The 24,135-nt window shown below is 43.6% G+C and overlaps 1 protein-coding gene across 15 annotated transcripts in view; it reads left to right on the top strand.

Moving 5' to 3' along the window:
* The first annotated feature begins 822 nt into the window (after positions 1–822).
* LY9 (lymphocyte antigen 9) overlaps positions 823–24,135 on the top strand; it is a 32,095-nt gene continuing 8,782 nt past the window's right edge. For 8 of the 15 annotated variants that reach the window (XM_063796141.1, XM_063796140.1, XM_001172413.7 and 5 more), the window contains exons 1-7: positions 823–1,015; positions 4,461–4,790; positions 18,339–18,614; positions 19,126–19,467; positions 21,290–21,559; positions 22,914–23,015; positions 24,017–24,070. In XM_063796141.1, coding sequence (XP_063652211.1) covers positions 892–1,015; positions 4,461–4,790; positions 18,339–18,614; positions 19,126–19,467; positions 21,290–21,559; positions 22,914–23,015; positions 24,017–24,070 — 1,498 coding nt within the window. In that variant the 5' untranslated portion in view covers positions 823–891. Of the gene's footprint in view, positions 1,016–4,460; positions 4,791–6,498; positions 6,685–18,338; positions 18,615–19,125; positions 19,468–21,289; positions 21,560–22,913; positions 23,016–24,016; positions 24,071–24,135 lie in introns of those variants that run through there. The other 7 variants (XM_063796160.1, XM_063796156.1, XM_063796151.1 and 4 more) reach the window with 2 other exon arrangements.

Here is a 24,135-nt window from a genome sequence, read left to right as displayed (position 1 = left end):
CATTTTTGATGAAAAATAAAAAATTGAAAAAAAATTTAAAAACCAAACATTTATTATCTCACAGTTTCTCTTGATAAGGAATCTGGGCATGGCTTAGCTGGGTGCCTCTGGCTTAAGGTACTCACACAACTAACATCACGGTGTCAGCCAGGGCTGCAGTCATTTCAAGGCCCTCCTGGGGAGGATCCACTTCCAGTCTCACTCATGTGATTCTTGGCTAGCCTCAGTCCTCATGGACAGTTGGCCAGAGGAATCAGCTCCTCGCCGATTGTTGGCTGGGGGCCTCCCTCTGTTCTTTGTTTTGGAACCCTCTCCCTAAAGTATCTCACAAAATAATACCTGGCTCCCCTCAGTGTAAGGTAGGGAGACAGAGATAGTGGGAAAGACAGAGAGGGAGAGAGGGCAAGAGAAAGAGAGAGCGCATATGCACACACATGCTAACCCAAGATGGAAGTCACAGCTTTTTTGTAACCTAATCTCAGAAGTGACCCATCCCACATCTCTGCCACATTCTATTCACTTGAAGCAAGTCACTAAATCCAGGCCACACTCAAGAAGAGGTGATTACACAGAGGCATGAATGCCAGGAGGTACAGATCTTTAGCAGTCACCTTTAGGAGCCAAATTTAGAACCCAAGTCCCTTGATGTCAAAGCAAGTGATGCTCCACATCAGTCACAAATGAGGCCCTGAATAGACTTGGGACCTCTACCTGCCTGCGCAGATGGGAGGAGTCTGTGGTGTTTTGTATAAACAACCCTCCCTCTGAGACACACACACATACACGTACACATGCACACACACACTCATATACACATGCAGAAGCTGTGACACGTGCGGAAGCTGTGGTAAGTGCATCCTCCTTCAGTCTCAGTTCTGAAAATAGATCATCATGGTGGCACCAAAGAGTCACACAGATGACTGGGCTCCTGGGCCTTTCTCCAGTAAGCCACAGAGGAGTCAGCTGCAAATATTCTCTTCTGTTCTACAGACCTCTCTCCTCTTCCTGCTCATGGGTAAGTCCACTTTATGGCCACCACTTCTTGCTACTGCGGTTCTTCTGAGGCCAGTTGCATTCCCTGCCTGGGAGATTCTTTTTTTTGTTTTTTGTTTTTTTTAACAGAGTCTCACTCTGTTGCCAGGCTGGAGTGAAGTGGCGCAATCTCGGCTCACTGCAACCTCCACCTCCTGGGTTCAAGCGATTCTCCTACCTCAGCCTCTTGAGTAGCTGGGATTACAGGTGCATGCCAACACATCCAGCTAATCTTTGTATTTTTAGTAGGGGCAGGATTTCACTACGTTGGCCATGGTGGTCTCGATCTCTTGACCTCGTGATCTGCCCAGCTCAACCACCTGAAGTGCTGGGATTACAGGCGTGAGCCCAGTTCTTGTTGGTAAAATCAGGAAACTCATCTCCTTGCCAGAAATTACTTTGCATGTGTGCATATTCGTGCACTATGAAGGGGGTAACATTCTAGCCCCGGTCTCAAATAGCTCTGGGCTCAAACTACATTTCTCTCGCCCTCACATTTTCCTAAGAAATGCCAAGTATATAATGAGTTTGTTCCCTGTATAGTGTGGATAAAACCCACAGAGGGATCCAGGAAAATCCCCTGATGAGAAGCCACCTAGCAATTTCCTAGGGATGGAGAGAACTTCTGGAGCTTCTTTCTACGTATCCTGCCTTGGTTATCATATATGCTGGCTTTATTACTGAGGTTTCACTGGGGACCTGGAGGCGGTTAGGTGACCATGGGCAAGGTGGCGTTTATCTGGATATCCTTTTCTCCTCAACCTTATTCCTCCCTATCAAGGCCCAACTCCTGGGAAACATCTCTCCGCTGCATGGCCCGGAACCCCACTGTCCAGCAGATAGAGCCAAGCCAGTACCCCAGAGAGGATCTCAGCCACCTGGGACTGTGGCAGCTACTTGTCCTTCTGTGCTCCCGCTTTCTCCAGGGCTTCAGGGATGATGGTGCAGGTAGCACTAGAGATCTGAGAGCAGTGGGGGTTGGCAGTTGGTGCCTGAAGGGAGCTCTAGAAACACTCCTAGATGCAGATATGGGTGAACAAGGAGCCTAGACCTCAGAGCTGAGGTCCAGTCTGACCTCTCTTCACTTTCAATTTTATCTTGGCTCATCAAAACACACAGAAAGCAGCAAGGCTGTTTATGTTTACCTCCAACCTTTGGGGTGTTCCTTGATTGTGTTGAGCAAACCTGAAATAAGCTACATTCAAGGTCATCCAAGCCGCAAATGATCAATGCAGTGAATTTCAAACAGTTCAGAGCAAAGAGGCATCTCCTTCGGTCTGGCTCCACTGATTAGGATGACCTCAAATCTCACTCTTTTGGTCTGAAAGGATGATGCTTTTGTATCTCCAAAGAGTCATTTCAGGAACTTAAAAGGCAGTCGAGTGAAAAGACCCCTCTCACTTTAGTATCAGGAACATCTGAAATTAAATCATTGCTCCATCATTTATTGGTGATGAGGGCCTCTATTTCTTAAGTGTAAAATATAGTTAGTAGGATGCATCATGCAACACTCTTACAGATTGTAGATGATCTATACACACACACACACACACACACACGTATAGTGGCACATAGTTGGCAGAAGCTATGATTGTTATTATTATAATTACTGTTATGTGCATTCTTTGGAAACTATTAAGAGACAGGTGAGTCAAATTCAGTTTTGCAATCTTTGAATGCTCTTTTACTATTTGTCCTATGGTGCAATTCAAAATAAAATGACTGGTACTGGGGACCTGTCATTGTACTGGGAGCTGCATTGCACTGTCTTCTGCAACAAGATTTGCCCTGTGAGACCCACATCCTGCCCCCTCCACTGAGAGTCTGTGAGGCTTTTGTTTATGGTTTTTGTCTGATGTAAGAAAATTTGAAGTCAAAACGAGTCATATGCACCCAGTCAAGACCCAGAAGCTCCTGGGCTTCCAGGATACAGATGGGCAGTACTCCTGGCCTCCCTACTCCAGGGGCATCATGGACATAGGATCTGGACTCTGTGACTGATCAACCCTGTAATCTCAGGGAAGTGGATTAAATTCTCTAAATTTCAGCTCCTCATCTGTAAAAAGGGGCTAATTATAGTATAGTTATGAGAATTAAATGAGATAATTTACATAAAGTACCTAATGCACACATAGCAATCGTAAGCAGTCTCTTCCAGATGGGAAGAGCTCTCTTTTAGAAAACCTCAAACCAACCTCACATCAACTCAGCCTGAATCTGCCTAAAGAATCCACCTGACCCAACCTTCTCATGTCCAGGATCCCTAGCCCTGCATGCTCCATAGCTGCCTCTCCACAAGGTGCAAGTGCTTGGCTGATGGAGGTCTGAGCAGAGAACCCCCATGACCTGCACCAAGCAGCCTCTCTCCTTCCAGTGTCTGCATATTCTGTATCCTCTGGGTTTTCAGAGCTTGCTTCAGCTTTCTTCCGCCCCTCCAGGCTATGCTTATGCTCCTTTTTTGTCTCTAACATTTTCTACTTATTTTCCCACCCAGAATTCCTGGTGGAGTCTGGGTCCCAAACCCATCTGTTTTGGTCTAGAATTTCAAAAGTGCTCTCCAGAGCCTCGGAAGCCCTGGAATCTGGGAATCCAAGCTAGGGTCACCCAGAAGACACCCACAGGGTCCCTACAAGAAAATTAACTGCCTTGGCCAAATACCAGCTTCCTAGATGCCTTGGTAACAATGTTTATCAGGAATATGATCTCGCCTAAGATGAGGAAATCAGGAACTGTATTAGTACCACCAGCTATTCCCACCCCCAAACCTGGCCAAACCAAAGTCAATCTGAGATGCCATGGACAATAAGGGTGAGGTAGAGGTAGGAGAAGCTCCTTTAGTTCCCGACACTGCTATGAGAGTTCTCAAACATTCAGAAAAGTTGGAGCATTTACCCTGAACATTCATAGGCCTACTACCTAGATTCTAACACAAACATTTTACTTTGCTTGCTTTATCACTCGCCTGCCCATCTAACCATCCCTCTACCCACCCATATTTTTAAAAATATGCTCCTTTTTACTTCATTGGCTCTTCACAATTTGCAGCAACCTGCTTTCATTTCATTTTTACCATATCCCTTGAAGAAAATGGTGCAGGTATGAGCATTTCAATCTTTTAGATAAGTAAACTGATTCACTGAAAAATTCAGAAATGTACCCAAAGTCACAAGGCTAATTCCTCTACTGGAACAGAAACCCAGAAGATCTGTTTCACAGATTGTTGTGGCTGCTTTTAAGGGAGACAGTGTTTGGAGAATGGAGGAATTAATGACTGTGCTAGGCAATTGACCTAGAAGAAGGAGGACAAGAATCTCATTTCATTTCTCAGCATCTGACATTTATGCCCAATGTATATTCACAGAGTGAAAGAAAGAAGGCTAGCTCAAGGAGTCTAGCTGCTCCTCTAAGTCCCTCTTCTATCTCTGCAGGACTAAGAGCCTCTGGAAGGGACTCAGCCCCAACAGTGGTGTCAGGGATCCTAGGGGGTTCCGTGACTCTCCCCCTAAACATCTCAGTAGACACAGAGATTGAGAACGTCATCTGGATTGGTCCCAAAAATGCTCTTGCTTTCGCACGTCCCAAAGAAAATGTAACCATTATGGTCAAAAGCTACCTGGGCCGACTAGACATCACCAAGTGGAGTTACTCCCTGTGCATCAGCAATCTGACTCTGAATGATGCAGGATCCTACAAAGCCCAGATAAACCAAAGGAATTTTGAAGTCACCACTGAGGAGGAATTCACCCTGTTCGTCTATGGTGAGTTCCAGAGAGCTTCTATGTTTTGATCTTTTCTTTTTTTTATTTGTGCAAATTTATGGGGTATGTGTGAAATTTTGTTATATGTATATAGTGCATACTGATCAAGTCAGGGTTTTCAGTGTGTCTGCTGCCTGAGTACAATATATTCCTGTTAAGTGTAGTCACCCTACACTGCTATCAAAAATTGAATTGATTTTCTCTATCTTACTGTATGTTTGTACCTTTTAACCCACTTCTCTTCATCATTCCCCCACCACCCACTCCCCACACTCACTCTTCTCAGTCTCTGCTATCTATCTTTCCACCATCCACCTCCACATGATCAAAATTTTTAGTACCAACATATAAGTGAGAACATGTGATATGTGTCTTTTTGTGCCTAGCTTATTTCACTTAAGATAATGACCTCCAGTTTCAGCCACAATTGCTGCAAAAGACATGATTTCATTCTTTTTTATGGATTTTTAAATTGTTTAAATATATTTAGGGGGTACAAGTGTAGATTTATTGCATGCACATATTGCATGCTGGGGAAGTCTGGGCTTTTAGTGCACCCATCACCCAAAGAGTGACCATTGTACTCAATAGATAATTTTTCAGCCCTCACTCCTCTCCCACCCTCCTACCTCTTGTAGGCTCCACTATCCATTATTCCTACTCTGTATGTCCATGTGTACCCATTGCTTCCACTTATAGGTGAGAACGTGTGGTATTTTACTTTCTGTTTCTGAGTTATTTCAGCTAGGATAATGGCCTCCAGTTTCATCCATGGTGCTGCAAAAGACATGACTTCATTCTTTTGTGGCTGATTAGTATTCCATGATGTGTATAAATACATGTATGTATGTGTATACTGCATTTTCTTTATCCATTCTTCCGCTAAGGGACACAGATTAATTCTATATCTTTGCTATTGAGAATAGTGCTGCAATAAACATACAAATGCAGGTATTCCTTGCATATATCAATTTCTTTTCTTTTCCTTTGGGTAGATATCCAGTAGTGGTATTACTGGATCAAATGCTAATTAAATGTTTAGTTTTTTGAGAAATCTTCATATTGTTTTGCATAGTGGCTGTACTGGTTTCCATCCCCACCAAGAGTGTCTAAGATTTCCCCTTTTCTCCACATCCTGCCAACATGTGGTTAGTGTTTAAATAACAGCCATTCTGACTGGAGTGAGATAATATCTCATTGTGATTTTGATTTGTATTTCTCAGATAATTGGTGATATTGAGCATTTTTAATATATCTGTTGGTCATGTGTATGTCTTCTTTTGAGAAATGTCTGTATCCTTTGCCCACTTTTTAATAGAATTATTTGTTTTTTCTTGTTGAGTTATTTGAGTTCCTTGTATGTTCTGGATATTAGTTCCCTGTCAGATGAATAGTTTACAAATATATCTGCCATTCAACTCGTTGTCTCTTCACTCTGTTGATTATTTCTTTTGCTGTGCAAAAGCTTGTTAGTTTAAATCCCGTTTGTCTATTTTTGTTTTTGTTACCTGTGCTTTTGAGGTCTTAGTCATAAATTTATTTGTCCAGACCAATGTCCAGGAGAGTTTTCCCTAGGTTTTCTTCTAGTATTTTTATAGTTTCAGGTCTTACATTCAAGTCTTTTAACTGATTTTGAGGAGGTTTTTTATATGATGAGAAATAGGGGTTCAACTTCATTCTTCTGCATGTGACTATTCAATTTTCCCAGCACCATTTATTGAAAAGTTGTCCGTCCACGTCATCGAGGGTGACCACCGCACGCTCCTGGAGGGCAGCGGCCTGGAGTCCATCATCAGCACCCTGGCTGAGCCACATGTGAGCGTGCGGGAGGGCTAGGCCCGCGCCCCCACCTGCCACTGGAGACCGCTCCGCCATCCCCACCTCACCGCCGCGCAGCAGAGCTGGAAGGGTCCTGCCGATGGGACCCTGCCAGGCCCAGTGCCACTGCCCCCCGAGGCTGCTAGACGTGGGCGTTAGGCGTGTCCCACCCACCCGCCGCCTCCCATGGCACGTCGGGAACACCGGAGCCGCCAACTTGGAGACTCCTGGTCTGTGAAGAGCCGGTGACGCCCGCAGGAACCGGGCTGGGCCTTGTGTGCCAGTGGGGTTTGTGCTTGGTCTGTCTCCGCTTGGATTTGCTTATTTATTGCATTGCTGGTAGAGATTCCCAGGCCTGTCCACCCTGCAAAGACTCCTCGGGCAGCATGCGGGTCCCGCACACTGCACCCATTTCCCCGATGTCCCCTGCAGGCGCGGGAGGCCATCCGGGCCTGCTGGCTGCGGCCCCCTCTCAGCCAGGCCTGGCTCAGCCCACTGCGTGGGAGGTCACCGGCCACTCCCCGAGGAGCTGGGATCCCCGGGATGCAGGCCCACAGTGCGGGGCTGCACCCATGATGCGGAGCTGGCCTCCAACCCTGCGGGCCGCGCCAGGCACCAACTCAGTGTTTGTCAGTGTTTGTTTTTCCAAGAAATGGTTCAAATTGCTGCTCAGATTTTTAAATTTACTGTAGCTGCCAGTGTACACGTGTGGACCCCATTTTATTTTTACACCAATTTGGTAAAAATGCTGCTTTCCTCAGCCTCCCCACAATTAAACTGCACATGGTCTCTAAAATAAATAAATAAATAAATAAATAAATAAATAAATAAATAAATAGTATCTTTTCTCCCCAGTGTAAGTTTTTGTTGGATTTGTCAAAGGTCAATTGGCTATAAATCTGTGGCTTTATTTCTGTGTTCTCTATTCTGTTCCATTGGTCTATGTTTCTATTTTTATAACACCATGCTGTTTTGGTTGCTATAGCCATATACAGTATACTGAAGTCGAGTAATGTGATGCCTCTAGCTTTGTTCTTTTTGCTTAGCATTGCTATGACTATTCATGGTCTTTTGTGCTTCCGTATATATTTTAGGATTTTTTTTTCTGGCCAGGCACAGTGATTCATGCCCGTAATCCCAACACTTTGGGAGGCTGAGGCAGGCAGATCTCTTGAGGTCAGGAGTTCGAGACCAGCCTGGCTAACATGGTGAAACCCCGTCTATACTAAAAATACAAAAATTAGCCAGGGGTGGTGATGGGCGCCTGTAATCCCAGCTACTCGGAAGTCTGAGGCGGGAGAATCACTTTAATCTGGGAAACAGAGGTTGCAGTGAGCCAAGATCACGCCACTGAATGCCAGCCTGGGTGACAGAGTGAAAACCGTGTCTAAAAAAAATTTTTTTAAAAAAAGGATTGTTTTTCTAATCTGAGAAGAATAAGGTTGGTATTTTGATACGGATTGCCTTGAATCTGTAGATTCTTTGGGCAATATGGTCATTTTAACAATATTGATTCTTCTGGTCCATGAGCATGGGATATTTCTCCATTTGTTTGTGTCATCTATGATTTTTTCATCGGTGTTTTGTAGTTTGCCTTGTAGAGATCTTTCACCGCCTTGGTTATACTTGTTCCTAGGGTTTTTAAATAGCTATTGTAAATGGGATTCACTTCTTTATTTCTTTCTTGATTAAATAATTATTGGTGTATAGAAATGCTACGATTTTTGTACACTGATTTCTATCCTGCAACTTTAATGAATTCATTTATCAAATCTAAGAGTTTTTTGGTGGAGTCTTTAGGTTTCTCTAGTTATAAGATCATATCCTCAGGCTAAGCGTGGTGGCTCACACCTGTAATCCTAGCACTTTGGGAGGCCAAGGCAGGTGGATTGCTTGAGCTCAGAAGTTCAAGACCAGCCTGAGCAACATGGCAAAACCCCATCTCTACAAAAAATACAAAAATTAGCTGGGCATGGTGGCATGTGCCTGTAGTATCAGCTACTCTGGAGGCTGAGGTGGGAGGATTGCTTGAATCCCAGGAGGCTGAGGCTGCAGTGAGTCATGACTATACCACTGCACTACAGCCTGGGTGAAAAAATGAGACCCTGTCTTAAAAAAAAAATTATATCATCAGCAAAGAGGAACAATTTGTCTTTCTCTTTTACACTTTGAATGTTTTTTATTTCTTTATTTTGCCTAATTTCTCTGAGTAGAACTTTTAGTACTATGTTGAATAAAAGTAGTTAAAGTGGGTATCCTTATCTTGTTTGAGTTCTCAGAAGAAAGACTTTCAGCTTTTCCCCATTTGGTACAATGCTAATTGTGGAATTGTCATATATGGGCTTTACTATTTTGAGGTATATTCCTTCTATGCCTAGTTTGTTGAGAAATTTTTTCAGGAAGGGATTTGGACTGTATCAAGTGCTCTTTCTATAACCATTGAGATGATCATATGGTTTTTATCCTTCAGTCTATTGATGTGATGTATCACATTTATTGATTTACATACGTTAAACCATCCTTGCATCCCTGGGATAAATCCCACTTGATCATGTATTATCTTTTTGATATGCTGTTGGATTCTGTTTGCTAGTATTTTGCTGAGGATTGTTGCATCTATGTTCATCAGGAATATTGGCCTGTAGTTTTCTTTTTGTTGTTGTGTCCTTGTCTGATTTTGGTATTAGCATAATGCTGGCCTCATCGAATGAGTTAAGGAAAATTCCCCCCACTTTGATTTTTAAGAATAGTTTTAGGAGGATTGATATTAGTTATTATTTGTATATTTGGTAGAATTTGGCTGTGACTCCATCAGTCTCGGGCTTTTCTCTGTTGGGAGACTTTTTTATTACAGATTAATTTCACTACTTGTCATTGGTGTCTGTTCAGATTTTCTATTTTTTACTGATTCAGTCTTGGTAGGTTGTATGTTTCTAGGAATTTATCCATTTTCTCTAGGCTTTTCAGTTTGTCAGAGTATAGTTGTTCATAATAGTCTCTGACGGTCTTTTGGATTTTGGTCTTTTGTATTCCTGTAATGTCAGTTGTAATATCTCCACTTTTTCTGATTTTGTTTATTTGGGTCTTCTTTCTTCTTTTCTTAATTAGCCTAGCTAGCAGGTTATTAATTTTGTCTGTCTTTTCAAGGAGCTAACTTTTTCTTTCATTGATTCTTTGCATATTTTTAGTCCCTACTTCATCGAGTTTTGCTCTGATATTTATTATTTCTTTTCTTCTACTAATTTTGGGCTTAGTTTGTTCTTGCTTTTCTAGCTCCTTAAAGTTCATTGTTACATTATTAATTTGTGATCTTTATACATTTTTCATGTAGGCATTTATTTCTATAAACTTCCCTCAGTGCTGCTTTTGCTGTACTCCATAGCTTTTGGTATGTTGTGTTTTCTTTTTCATTTGTTTCCAGAACTTTTTTTAAATTTCCATCTTAATTTCTTTGTTGACCCAATGGTCAGGAGCATGTTGTTTAATTTCCATGTATTTGTATCATTTCCAAAGTTCCTGTTAATATTTATTTCTAGTTTTATTCCATTGGGATTGAAAAGATATTTGATATGATTTCAATTTTTTAAAATTTGTTGAGACTTGTATTGTGGTCTAACAAATAGTTTATCCTGGAGAATGCTTCATCTACTAATGAAAAGAATGTATATTCTGCAACTGTTGGATAGAATGTTCTGTAAATATGTGTTAGGTCCATTTGGTCTAAACTCCAATTTAAATCCAATGTTTCTTTGTTGATTTTCCATCTAGAAACTCTGTCTAATGCTGAGAGTGGAGTGCTGAAGTCCTCCACTACTATTCTGTTGCAGTCTCTCTCTCTCTGTCTCTCTCTCTCTCTCTCTCTCTCTCACACACACACACACACACACACACACTCTTACTCTCACTCTCTCTCTGGTAATATTTGCTTTATGAATCTGGGTGCTCCAGTGTTGGGTGCATATACATTTAGAGTTGTTATATCCTCTTGCTGGATTGATCCCTTCATCATTAAATAATGGCATTCTTTGTCTTTTTTTTTTTTTTTTACTGTTTTTGACTTAAAGTTTGTTTATTTGATATAAATATAGCTAGCTATTCCTGCTTGCTTTTGGTTTCCATTTGCATGGAATTGTTTTTCCATTTCTTTACTTGTAGTCTATATATCTTTACTGTTAAGGTGAATTTTCGTGTAATTAACATATAGATGGATCATGTTTTTAAATCCATTCCACCATTCTACATCTTTTAAATGGATAATTTAATCCATTTACATTCAGAGTTACTATTGATATGTGAAGCTTTTTCCTGTATACTGTTAATTATTTTCTGGTTGTCTCATATATTCTTTGTTTCTTTCTCTCTTATTGTTTGTCAGTGTGGTTTGGTGGGTATCTGTAGTGACATCATTCAAGTCCTTTCTCTTCACCCTTTGTGTGATTGCTTTACAAATGAGTTTTATACTTCTGTGTGTTTCCATCATGGTAAATGTCATCTTTTGCTTCTGGGTTTAGGATTCCCTTGAGCATTTCTTGTAAGACCACATATAGTGGTAACAAATTCTCTCAGCATTTGCTTGTCTGGGAAACGCTATTTCTCCTTTTTTATGAAGAATAATTTTCCCAGATATAGTATTTTTGGTTGACACTTTGAATATATTATTCCATTTTCTTCTGGCCTGCAAAGTTTCTGCTGAGGAATCCACCATTAGCCTGCTGGGCTTTCATTTATAGGTGGCTAGATGTTTTTCTCTTACTGTTTTTATGATTTACTCTTTGACTTTAGATAGTTTGACTGTGATGTGTCATGGAGATCTTTTTGCATTGTATTTTCCTGGGAATCGCTGAGCCTCCTGTATCTGGATGTCTAAGACTCTTGCTAGACTTGGGGAGTTTTCTGCTATTGTTTCATTAAATACATTTTCTAATCAGCTCTTTGTCTCTTTGCCCTCAGGGATGAAATAATTTGAATATTTTATCACTTTATGAAGTCCCAAATGTAACAAAAGTTTAGCTCATTCTTTTTTATTCTTTTTATTTATTTTTTTTTTTTGGCTGAATTATTTCAAAAGACCTGTCTTCAAGTTGTGAGATTCTTTCTTCAGCCTAATCTAGTTTATTGTTGAAGCTTTCAAGTATATTTTGTATTTCCTTCAGTGAATTCTTCAATTCCAGAATTCTATTCATTCTGTTTTTTAAATATCTATCTCTTTGGTTAATTTGTCATTCATATCCAAAATTGTTTTTCTGATTTCTTTGTATTGTTTTTCAGAATTCTCTTGTATTTCACTGAGCTTCTTCTTATTTTTTTAAGTTACTTTCATGGGGAGGTCTTTTTCCTGAATGTGTGTCTATTGTGTTGTTGAGGTAGGGCACTCTGGCTTTGATTCTGGGTGCATGCAGTAGTATAGTCTCTGTATGATTTATTTGGCTGTAAATAACATTAGTGGTATCTGTGATTTCCTCAGTAGGTCAGAGTGTGTTTATTAGCAGAGGCTGTGGTGAAGTTGCACTGAGGATTGAAATGTCAAGTGGGCCAGTCATCAGGCCACAGTGGTGGCAGCATACCTATCTTTGTGCCTCAAGGCAGTGTATGCTGTCACTTGTGTTTATGCTTATCAGCAGGCCGATTTTTAGGTCTCCAGGTGGCTTGCTCAGATACCGATAATGGCAGCAGTAGACTGAAGGGTGGTGAGCAGGCTCTCAGGCCCCCAGGCAGTCAGTGTGGCATGGGGAATGACAGTAGTGGGATGATTCTCTGGGTCCCAAGCAGTGTGCATTGATGTTGATGGTGGCTGCAATGGCCTGGGCAGACCAGTCTCCAGGACCACAGGTGGCACTTGCAGGTAGGTGGTAGTGGCTGGGAGTTAGGCCCACCCTAGGCCCCTGTGGAAAAATGCTCAGGTGCCCAAGGCAGTGGATTGGGTTGGGCAATCCCCAAGATGCTGGCCTATGTGTTCTCTTTCCAAGGGGGAAGGGGGAAGCCAGGCTGAGTGGGCTTGCACTCAGGCCCCCCAATGGTGAAAGCAGACACCAGCTATGGTATGTGGAAGCAGGGCCATCCTCAGGCCCCAGGCAGAGTGCTCAGGTGAGGACAGTAGCCGCCACCGTGAGGCCCTGCCACTGGAGAAGGTGAGGCCAGGTTCAGTGGCCACAGCCTTGGATGGCAGATGGGGAATATGCATCCCTCTCAGCCTCAGTCCTACTAGGGCTTCCCCCAAGCCAGCACTAGCTGCAGGAGCTTTTGCCCAGCTTGCAACCAAGTTGCAGCAGCAACTCACAGCCCATTACTTTACCCAGTCTCAGTCACAGCAGCATTCACTTCCTAGGACCAGAAACTGCAGCCCACACCTCTCTTGCTACTTAGCTCTACCTGCAGAGTGCTCCCAATCCATACTCTAGTCTTGGCAGCAACAGTTTTAGTTTTCCTAACACCTCAGACCCAGCACTGTTGGGCCCCAGGACAGCGTGCATTCTGCCAAAGGCTCAGTTTGAAAATGGTCCCTTACTATAACTGCAGAGGTCTCAGAAAGAGTATGGAACCCAGCAGGAGCTCCCTCCCTGGAGCAGTTCCGCCCCACAGTCTCCCAGCAGCTCCCTATGGTAGTTTCAGGGATTGGGAGGGTCAAAGGGGTCTCATGTGGCCAGGACTGCATGATTCTGCAGTGGGATATGGGCCACTGGAGGTCTCTCGCTCACCTCTATTGGGAAATCACTCCCAGCTCCCAGCAGATCTCAGCCAGGGAGGCTGCCTCTGTTCCTTCTCCTTCCCTGCTTTTAGTGTTTCCTGTCACATCTCTGTTGAATTCCAGCATTCTCCCTTGGAAAATGTATTTGAAATATGACTGTTTGTATACTACTTTTGTTCTTCTAAGTAGAGGAGGTAGGCATTAAATGCTTCTAGTCAGCCATTTCGAAGCCCCTTCTCTTGATCTTTTATTTTTAAAAACAGACATTCTTTTTCTCCAGGAATTTCTCTCTCTAGGATAGATATGACTACTATATTGATCGTTTTTCACCTAATTCCATATACACAGATGTCAAAATTAGAAGACACACCCGTAAATTCCTTACATGTTATATAATCGCCGTAATTCATGTAACTGGTCTCCTACTTGTAGAAATATTGTTTCTGCTTATAGAAATATTGTTTCCAATATTTTCTCTTATAAACAATGCTGCAATGAATATTCTTGTGCACCTATCTTTTCACGCTTATGTGACTAGGTTATATTCTGATGGATAAATCTAGAATATATACATGCGGTCAAATTACTGAATCTAATGGTATATGCATTTTTTTTTTTGAGACATCATCCCACTACATCACCTAGGCTTGTCTCCAATTCCTGGGCTCAAGTGATCCTCCTGCCTCTATCTCCCAAGTAGCTGGGACTACAGGTACTTGCCACCATGCCCAGCTTTTAAATCCTGAATTTATTATTATTATTATTATTATTACTACTACTATTACCAGTATTTCATAGAGACATAGTCTCATTTTGTTGTCCAGGCTAGTCTCAAACTCCTGGACTCAAGCTATCCCCTTCCCTCAACCTCCCAAGTAGCTGGGACTACAGGCATGTGCCACCATGCCTGGCTTTAAAATCCTCAATTTTTATTTATTATTATTTTATTTTGTAGAGACTGGTTCTCACTATGTTGCCCAGGCTGATTCCAAACTCCTGGCCTCAAACAATCCTTCCACCTCAGCCTCCAAAGAAGCTGGTATTACAGGCACCACTGCACCTAGCTTAGTATATACATTTTTAATGTTGCTAGATATTGCTAAATTTCCCTCCATGTTATCAAGTAATCCTCCCACCAGCAATGTTTGAGAGACACCATTTCCTTATATTCTCAATGACAAAGTATTGTCAAACATTTCTTTGTTGATAAATTGAGTAGTTACAATAGTATTTCATGGCTTAAATTTATATTTTTCTTACGAATGAGATGAGCATCTCTTCATGTTTTATGTTTTATGTTTGTTTTGATAGACAGTCTTGCTCTGTTGCCCAGGCTGGAGTGCAGTGGTGCAATCTCAGTTCACTGCAACCTCCACCTTCTGAGTCCAAACAACTCACCCGTCTCGGCCCCCGAGGAAGTTGGGATTACAGGCATGCACCACATGCCTGGCTAATTTTTGTATTGTTAGTAGAGACAGGGTTTTGCCATGTTGGCCAGGCTGATCTTGAACTCCTGGCCTCAAGCAATTCACTCTCCTCAGCCTCCCAAAGTGCTGGGATTATAGGCGTGAGCCACTGTGTCTAGCCATCTTTTCATGTATTGAATAGCCATTTGTATTCTCTTTTCTGTAACTCTCTATTAATATTCTTTACTTATCTGTATTAGTGTGATAGGGATGCCATAACAGAATATCCCAGAATAGATGGCTTACACAACAGAAATTTATTTCTCACAATTCTGGAGACTAGAAATCCAAGTTCAAGGTGTTGGCAGGTTCAGTTTTTCCTGGGACCTCTCTCTTCGGCTTGTAGTTGGCCACCTTTTCACTGTGCCCCCACAGTCATTCCTTTGTCTGTGTTGTCTATGTCCTAATCTCTTCTTATAAGCACATCGGTCATACTGTATTAGGGTTCACCCTAACAATTCCATTTTAACTTAATTACCTCTTTAGATGCCCTGTCTCCAAATACAGTCACATTCAGAGGTACTCGGGATTAGAACTTCTACATATGAATGTTGTGGGAGGACAGAATTCAGCCCTAACATTCTACCCTCTGGCCTCTCAAAATTCATGTCCTTCTCACATGCAAAATACATTCACCACATTCCAACAATACCAGAAGTTTTAACCCATTCCAGCATCAACTGTAAGTCCAAAATCCATCTAAATATTATTTAAATCAGGTATGGGTGAGACTTGAGATATGATTCACCCTGAGGCAAAATTCTTCTTCAGTTGTGAACCTGCAAAACCAGAGAAGTTATCTGCCTCCAAAATTCAATGGTGGAACAGGTATGGAATAGACATTGCCATTCCAAAAGAGAGACATTGGGAAGAAGAAAAAAGTCACAGGTCCCAAACAAGTCCAAAACCTAACAGGGTAAATTCCATTAGATTTTAAGGCTCAAGCATAATCCTCTTTGGCTCAGTGCTCTATCCTCTGGGCCCACTGGAGTAGCAGCCCCACCTCCTTGGCCCTGAGTGGCAGTTCTGCCCCCTGGAACCAAGGAGGAAACCACCTCACCCTACACAAGGCTTGTGCCCTCTAGGCCTATTGTGGCAGTGGCAGCTCTGCCTACTTCTGAACTGCCTGTGGGGTCACTCTTCCCTTTTCTTGAAGGATAATACATATTTGCAGCTGTACAGCTGTATTGACTTATTTCATAAAATCCCAGAAGCCTGACACACGCCTTCATTTGTCCTGTCTCTGTCCCTTACAGTCCAGACTGGCAGCATTTCTGCTGAGGTGGTCAAATCTCATAACCTCTTTAGCAAACATTGCCAAGCCACAATCTTTGTGTTCTCTCCAGACACACTTTCTCGTTTTTCACAATATGAATAGGTGACATTTTTTCAAAGCTTTAAGTTCTGGCTCCATCTTGCTTGACAATTCCTTATTTAACCTCTCTCTCTCTTCTCACATTTTATATAAGTAGCAAGGAGAAACTAGGCAGTGCCTTCAGCTCTTTGATTAGAAATCTCCACAGCTAAGTACCCAAATTTATCATTTAAACATTCTGCTTTCCACAAAACACTAGAATACAACGTGGCCGAGTTCTTTGCCACTTTACAACAAGTATGCCCTTTCCTCCAGTTTCCAGTAACATATTTCTAATTTCTGTCTGAGACCTCACCAGCAACACATTTAATATTTATATTTTTACCAACATTCTGCTCATGATCACATATGTATATCTCTAAGGTAATAGCAGCATGCCCTGCAGTGTTCCTATTTTCTTTCTGAGTGCTCACCCAAATTTTCGTTAACATTCATATTTCTACCCAGAGTCTCTTGAAGACAATCTAGGATTTTTCTAGCACACACCTCAAAATTCTTCCAATCTCCACCCATCAGCCCATTCCAAAGCCACTTCACATTTTTAGATTTTTAGAGCTTCATCCCACTTCTGGTATCAAAATCTGTGTTAGTTTTCTAGGCCTGCCATAACAAAATACTGCAGACTGACTAGCTTAAACAACAGAAACATATTCCACATTTCTCCAGAACACAATTCTGGAGGCCAATGAAGGTATCAGCGGCTTGGTTTCTTCTGCGGCCTCTCTCCTTGGCTCCCACATGGCCACTTTCTCTCCATGTCTTCACATGGGTGTCCCTCTGTCTATATTGTCTGTGCTCTAATCTCATCTTCTTATAAGGATACCACTCATATCAGACTAGGGCCCACCCTAATGGCCCCATTTTAACTTAATTACTTCTATCTCCAAATATAGTTCTATCTTCAAATACGGTCACATTCTGAGGTGCTAGAGGTTAAGACTTCAACATCTAAACTTTGCAGAGACACAGTTTAGCTCATAACACCATCTTTCTATCAGATAATTTGACTGTTTTCATTGATTTGTAGGGTATTCTGTATCTATTAAGGAAATGGAATTCTGTGCAGTTAATAGAATTAGAATGAATCAACTCAACATGTGTTGACAAATGACGTACAATAATTTCCAAGATATATTGTTAACTTTTTAAGGTTCAAAACAGTGTGTAAAGTATGCATATATCTGTCTATATCTAGAATAACTCTAGAAAGATCATCAAGAAACCCGTAACAGTAATTGCCTCCAGGAATAGTAATTCTTGGGGAGATGAAATAAATGGCTGGAGGCTAGAAAGCTTACTTTTTTCATTATGTACCTTTGGTATTTTCTCAATTTTTTTTAATGTATTACCTATTCAAAAGAAGAAATATTGGGCCAGGTGCAGTGGCTCATGCCTGTAATCCCAGCACTTTGGGAGGCCAAGACAGACAGATCACCTGAGGTCAGGAGTTCGAGACCAGCCTGGCCAACATGGTGAAACTTCATCTCTACTAAAAATACAAAAATTAGCCGGGTGTGGTGGTGTGTGCCTGTAATCCCAGCTACTCAGGAGGCTGAGGCAGGAGAATCGCTTGAACCCAGGAGGCAGAGGTTGCAGTGAGCAGTGATCACGCCACTGCACTCTAGCCTGGGTAACAGAGTGAGACTCTGTCTCAAAAAAGAAATATATCTTAATGAAACATTCACACATGTGCACATACATGGTGAGCAGTGGAGATGGAACAAAAGGAAAGGAGAAGACAAGGAAGAAGATCTAGAAGCACAATGCATCCTAAATTCAGACCAAAGACACGGGCAACTCAAATTCTAGAGGCAGAGGTCCCCACTCCATAGTGTTTGGGGCTGGGCCATTCACCTATTTATTCATTGAACATTCATGAGTGTTTTTCATAAGGCAGGCTGGGTGTTAGATGTTCAGACACAGGAATCAGCCCTGTCGTCAAGGAGTTCTTACACTGGTCGGGGAGAGAGAGAAGTAATCAGACTATTAGTCATGCTGAGTCATGGTGATAACACCTGTAGAGGATGTTATGGGAGTACAGAGGAGAGGCTGTCAACCCAGCCTGCAGAGAAGATGTCCCTGCGACAGGTAACGCTGGCCTCTCTCTGCTGCCCCCAACTCCCCTATTATCACTCCCTTCTTCTCTCAGCGCTTTCCTGCTGGCAAAAGGATCTGAGCATCTTCCCATGCTGTTGTCCCTGCAGAGCAGCTGCAGGAGCCCCAAGTCACCATGAAGTCTGTGAAGGTGTCTGAGAACTTCTCCTGTAACATCACTCTAATGTGCTCCGTGAAGGGGGCAGAGAAAAGTGTTCTGTACAGCTGGACCCCAAGGGACCCCCATGCTTCTGAGTCCAATGGAGGCTCCATTCTTACCGTCTCCCGAACACCATGTGACCCAGACCTGCCATACACCTGCACAGCCCAGAACCCCGTCAGCCAGAGAAGCTCCCTCCCTGTCCATGTTGGGCAGTTCTGTACAGGTAACTGGCTCCAACTTGGCCCTTGAGGGAATTCCAGAAACAATATGAGCAGCTGTGGAGTCTAAACCCTAGGATCCTGGTCAGACACACAGGGGGTGGGGAAGCAAGAGGACAGGCCCCAAAACCCCTTATTCTCTACTCTCAGGGGCGTGACAGAGGCTGGCAGGACTTGGGAAAGCCCAGAACACTGTGATACTCTAAGGTTAGAGCAAGGGAGGAGAAGACAATATGGATACAGGAGTCCAGATTGGTCTTTGCTTGGGTAGAGGTGTTTCCAGGTACCCTCAGAAGGGCAGAGGGGGGACATGAGAGTCCAAGTATACAGTGGGCACAGCCCGGTGGAACAGGTGGTGGTCATGGAGAAGTAGCAGGCATGCCCCTCAGAGGAGGAGGCCAGGAGAAAGAAGAAGAGGAGGAGGGACTTCAGTCCCCTCAGTCCCCTTTAGGATGCCTGGGGGCCAAGGGAGTAGGGACAGTGACTGAAGCTGCAATGTCTCATCTGTGACCCCAGATCCAGGAGCCTCCAGAGGAGGAACAACGGGGGAGACTGTGGTAGGGGTCCTGGGAGAGCCAGTCACCCTGCCACTGGCACTCCCAGCCTGCCGGGACACAGAGAAGGTTGTCTGGTTGTTTAACACATCCATCATTAGCAAAGAGAGGGAAGAAGCAGCAACGGCAGATCCACTCATTAAATCCAGGGATCCTTACAAGAACAGGGTGTGGGTCTCCAGCCAGGACTGCTCCCTGAAGATCGGCCAGCTGAAGATAGAGGACGCCGGCCCCTACCATGCCTACGTGTGCTCAGAGGCCTCCAGCGTCACCAGCATGACACATGTCACCCTGCTCATCTACCGTGAGTCTCTGGGCAGGGCACCCATCACCAGATTCCTTCTCTGAAAGCTTTCTCCTCTGCTGCCTTCTCCACCTTCCCCTTCTCCAAGGGTCTTCCCTCATACTGAAATGCCTCAGACCACTAGGACAGCTGTTCAGTTCACACCAGTTGATTCATAGGAGGCAAACTCATGACTAGCTGCTGGACAAGTCTACCCGCCAAAGTGCCCCTGGCTCTAGGCTGCCAGTTAGGCCTCCACCACCCAACTTTAGGTGCTTGCCCCGGTCCTTCTGCATTGAGTGTCAGAAGGGACTAGGAGGCCAGGCACGGTGGCTCACACCTGTAATCCTGGTACTTTGGGAGGCTGAGGCAGGTGGATCACCTGAGGTCAGGAATTTGAGACCAGGCTGGCCAACATGGTGAAACCCCGTCTCTACTAAAAACACAAAAATTAGCTGGGTTCAGTGGTGGGCGCCTGTAATCCAAGCTACTCCAGAGGCTGAGGCAGGAAAATCGCTCGAACCCCAAGGGGCGGAGGTTTCCGTGAGCCGAGATCATGCCACTTCACTCCAGCCTGAGAGAAAGAGCAAGACTCTGTCTAAAAAAAAAAAAAAAAGGGACTGGGAACTTACCAACCTGCATTTTTAAATTTTTGAGATGGAGTCATGCTCTGTCACCCAGGCTGGAGTACAGTGGCACGATCTCAGCTCACTGCAACCTCTGACTACCAAGTTCAAGGGATTCTCCTGCCTCAGCCTCCCAAGTAGCTGGGACTACAGGCACATGCCACCACAACCAGCTAATTTTTGTACTTTTAGTAGAGATAGGGTTTTGCCATATTGGTCAGGCAAGTCTCAAGCTCCTGACCTCAGGTGATCCGCTGCCTCAGCCTCCCAAAGTGCTGGGATTACAGGCATGAGCCATGGCACCTGGCCCCAACCTGCATTTTTATAAACTATTATCATTTTGAATAAGGCCAAAGTTGGCTGGGGTGAAATCAGAGAAGACTGAGGAGAAGCCCTTGGTGTCCAAAGACACTGTGGCCTCCAAGAAGGTGGGCCACTCAGTTCCCCTGGGGGTGAGGAACAGAATTTGCATTCTACCTCCTCAGCTCTGGGCCTCACAGGAGCTTGGCTTGGCAATTTGCATGGTTTATGTTTACCTGTTCCTTCACTTGTGCCATTCAGACATGGTCAGCATACCCCCTGCCTGAGTTTGTCAATGTCTAGGTATCTGTGAAGAGTCACTATCATGGTTTTGTTAAAATATGCAGCAAGTGGGCCAAGTCCATGCCTATTGTGCACAATGCCTCAAATATAAAGGAACCCACAAGGTTAAGTAAAAATAATAAACAGGAAACAAATAGAGTCAGTCTTATTGTTTCTTTTAAAGTTGCTAACATTTATTGAGCATTTACTCTGTGTCAGGTACAGCGCTCACCTCTCTGCATCCCTTATCTCATATAAGTAAACAAATCAGCCTCAAAGGCAAGCCTTGAAGGGTCTTCACAGCACATGGAAGTGTTGCGCTCATCTGTGTTGATTGGTTTGCTTGCTTTCACAGCTGTAACTAACTGTATAGAATGAGGTTGTGTCTTTCTTTCTTCACTTTTCATCATTTCCCTTGTTTCTCACCTGAGCATCAAGAGGCAAAGAGGTGTGTCTGAGATGTCACAAGTAGTGAGGAAAATGCCAAGTATACTCCAAAATTCCTGTGGCTCCTGGAGGCACTTTGCCGGCAGTATCAACACTCAGCTTCATGAATATATTTTCAATGAATGAAGACAGGTGACTGCTCAGGGGACAGGCCTGATTCCACATGGAGTCTGCCTCTCTCCTCACAGGGAGGCTGAGGAAGCCCAAAATCGCGTGGAGCCTCAGGCACAGTGAGGATGGCATCTGCAGGATCAGCCTGACCTGCTCCGTGGAGGACGGGGGAAACACCGTCATGTACACATGGACCCCGCTGCAGAAGGAAGCTGTTGTGTCCCAAGGGGAATCACACCTCAATGTCTCATGGAGAAGTAGTGAAAATCACCCCAACCTCACATGCACAGCCAGCAACCCTGTCAGCAAGAGTTCCCACCAGTTTCTTTCTGAGAACATCTGTTCAGGTTTCTCTCCATCTCTATTTACTCAGGTCACAGGGCCTTGGGGCCTCCAAGAGTTTGCATCCTGACTGATTCTTTATGAAGTGCAGTAAGAGGCTGTGGGTGAGAGCCCTTTAGAGTGGCATGCTTCCACAGATATATGAGAGTCACGCATGTGATTTTAATGTTCTAATAGCCACGTTAGAAAAAGCAAGAAGAAATAAAGTTATTTTAATAATATGTTTTATTTAACTGAATATATCCAAAATATCATTATTCAATGTGTATTCAATACAAAAAAATTCATTAGACACTACATTTTATTTTGTACTAAGTCTTTGAGAGCCAGTATGTATTTTACACTTAGAGCACGTCTCGATTCCGATGCTAAATTTTCACTGAAAGTGTTTAATCTATATTCAGACTTTGTAAAATTTACAGTCGAAAAAATAGATTTATGCACCCAAGTTATTCCAAGCATACTTATCAGTTTTTCAAGAAGGAATTGAGTAGCCATTTTTTAATTTAAACTAAAACTAAATAAAAGAAGCAATTTGGTGTCTCAGTAATACTAGCCACACTTCAAGGGCTTATGCATAGCTCGTGGCCACCATATTGAACAGCACAGAGTTACAGGCTTGTGGAGAAAAGCCAATAGGAAGCTGATATGGAAAGGGATGTGGACCACACAGGAACAAAGGCTGCGTGAGTGGGAGCTAGAAAAGAAGCCCCAGTGGCCCTTACTAAATGCCAAGCACTATTCTAGGCCTTCAGGCATTTTTGCACAATCTTCGCAACAATCCTACAGAGTAGATATTCTCATTTTTCCCCTTTATACGGATAAAGAAACTGAGGCTCAGAAAAGATAAGGGACTTATCCAAGGTCACACCATAAAAGCTGGTTTCGAACCCTGAGCTCTATCTTCTGCTCTTCCGTAGAAGGAAGCAGAAAAAAGGTACGGTCTACCCAGGATCTGACAATGTTGGGTCAGATTGTGTCTGGCAGACAGATCTAGAGTCCAGCTTAACAGGAATCTGGAACTCCCCTCATATCATTTACAGAGGGGCAGTGTAATGTGGCGATTAAGGGCGCTGTAGGATCTGCACTTGAACCTCAGGTCAGACACTTGAAACTCTGTGACACTGGGCAAGCCGTAAACCTCTCTACCCAGGGAATGTCTGCCTCAGGTACTGCTATAACCTCTTGCCTAGAGTAATGCTTACTCGAAAAATGGTTGTAGAATGAATGAAAAGAAAGACTTTCCACAATGTCATGGATTTTAAGGGGCAGGTAGGATGGCCATCATGTTCTGTGCATTGCTTGCTCCAGTGTGTCTTGTCATTATTTGTATTAACATCACTCATTTCCTCCTCAAAGGACCTGAGAGAAACACAAAGCTTTGGATTGGGTTGTTCCTGATGGTTTGCCTTCTGTGCGTTGGGATCTTCAGCTGGTGCATTTGGAAGCGAAAAGGACGGTGTGAGTTTCCGAGATCAATGTTGTCCGCCAGTGCTAGGCCATTTCCCTGGGACTTGTGGAGGCTTCTCTGCCCTCACACAATCCCGTGCTACCCCTCCCTGCCAGCATCTTATTTCTTCTCAGAGCAATGGGGGAGGGGTGTCAGTTGGGACTCTTTACTTAAAAATAACAGAAACCCAGTTCAAACTAGCTTAGACAGAAAAAAAAAGGCATGTGGGAGCAGGGAGAGTGATTTATTATTTTTTTACTTAAATAATCAATCTGTGGGGAAGGCAGGGATAGAGCTGGCATAATGGAGAAATGTCACCAGAGACTCAAAAGTCACCAGAGCACTCCACCTTTCATCTCTACTGTGTATTTTGAGTCAGCTTAACTCTTCCTACTGCAGCCAACTGAGGGGAGGGGTGGGAGCGAGGGGAGGAGTGTACCACAACACAACAGCTGGCAGCTCCAGACCCACACATACTAACAGCTCCGACACCAGACAGGGAAGAAAATGTGCTTCCCTCTAACTCCAATTTAAAGAATGTCAGAAATAGCTCTGATTGGCCCAAGTTAAGGTCATGTGGCTGCTGCTTGGACCAATTTCTATAGCCAAGAAGATATACTATTATGATTGGCAGCTCCTCTAGAATCCCAGTATTGGAGTGGAAATGAAGTAGTAGCCAAAAAGAGCAGAATGGGTAGAACACATGGGGTCCCTGGAAGAATTACTGAATTGCAGGCAAACTACTCTGATCAGTGGCTATGGCAGAGGAGCTCTCTCTTCTGGAGGGATGGCAGGAAGCTCCAGAGCCTCCACCTCTGCAGAAAGTAGCCCTAGACTCTGGCCACCCCTTCACACAGGCCTGGCTTCTCATCAGGGTTCATCCTCCTTCCTGAAGCCTTTTTCCTGTCTATGTCCCAGAAGTCTCTCCCCTTCTCATTTGACTCTCACAGAATAAAAGATACCTCTCACCTTACAGCCCTCTTGATAAACCTTCTCTAACTTTGTTTGTCAGGTTCAGTCTCAGCCTTCTGTTCCAGCCAAGCTGAGGCCCCAGCAGATACACCAGGTAACATCACCCATGACACAGGCTATGGGGTCTCTGGTCCAAATGGAAGTTCTAAAGTCTTGCTG

Source organism: Pan troglodytes, chromosome 1, assembly GCF_028858775.2.
Source record: "Pan troglodytes isolate AG18354 chromosome 1, NHGRI_mPanTro3-v2.0_pri, whole genome shotgun sequence".
Lineage (NCBI taxonomy): Eukaryota > Metazoa > Chordata > Mammalia > Primates > Hominidae > Pan > Pan troglodytes.
The sequence above is the reverse complement of the archived record's forward strand: the minus strand, read 5'-3'. Positions and strand labels throughout refer to the sequence as shown.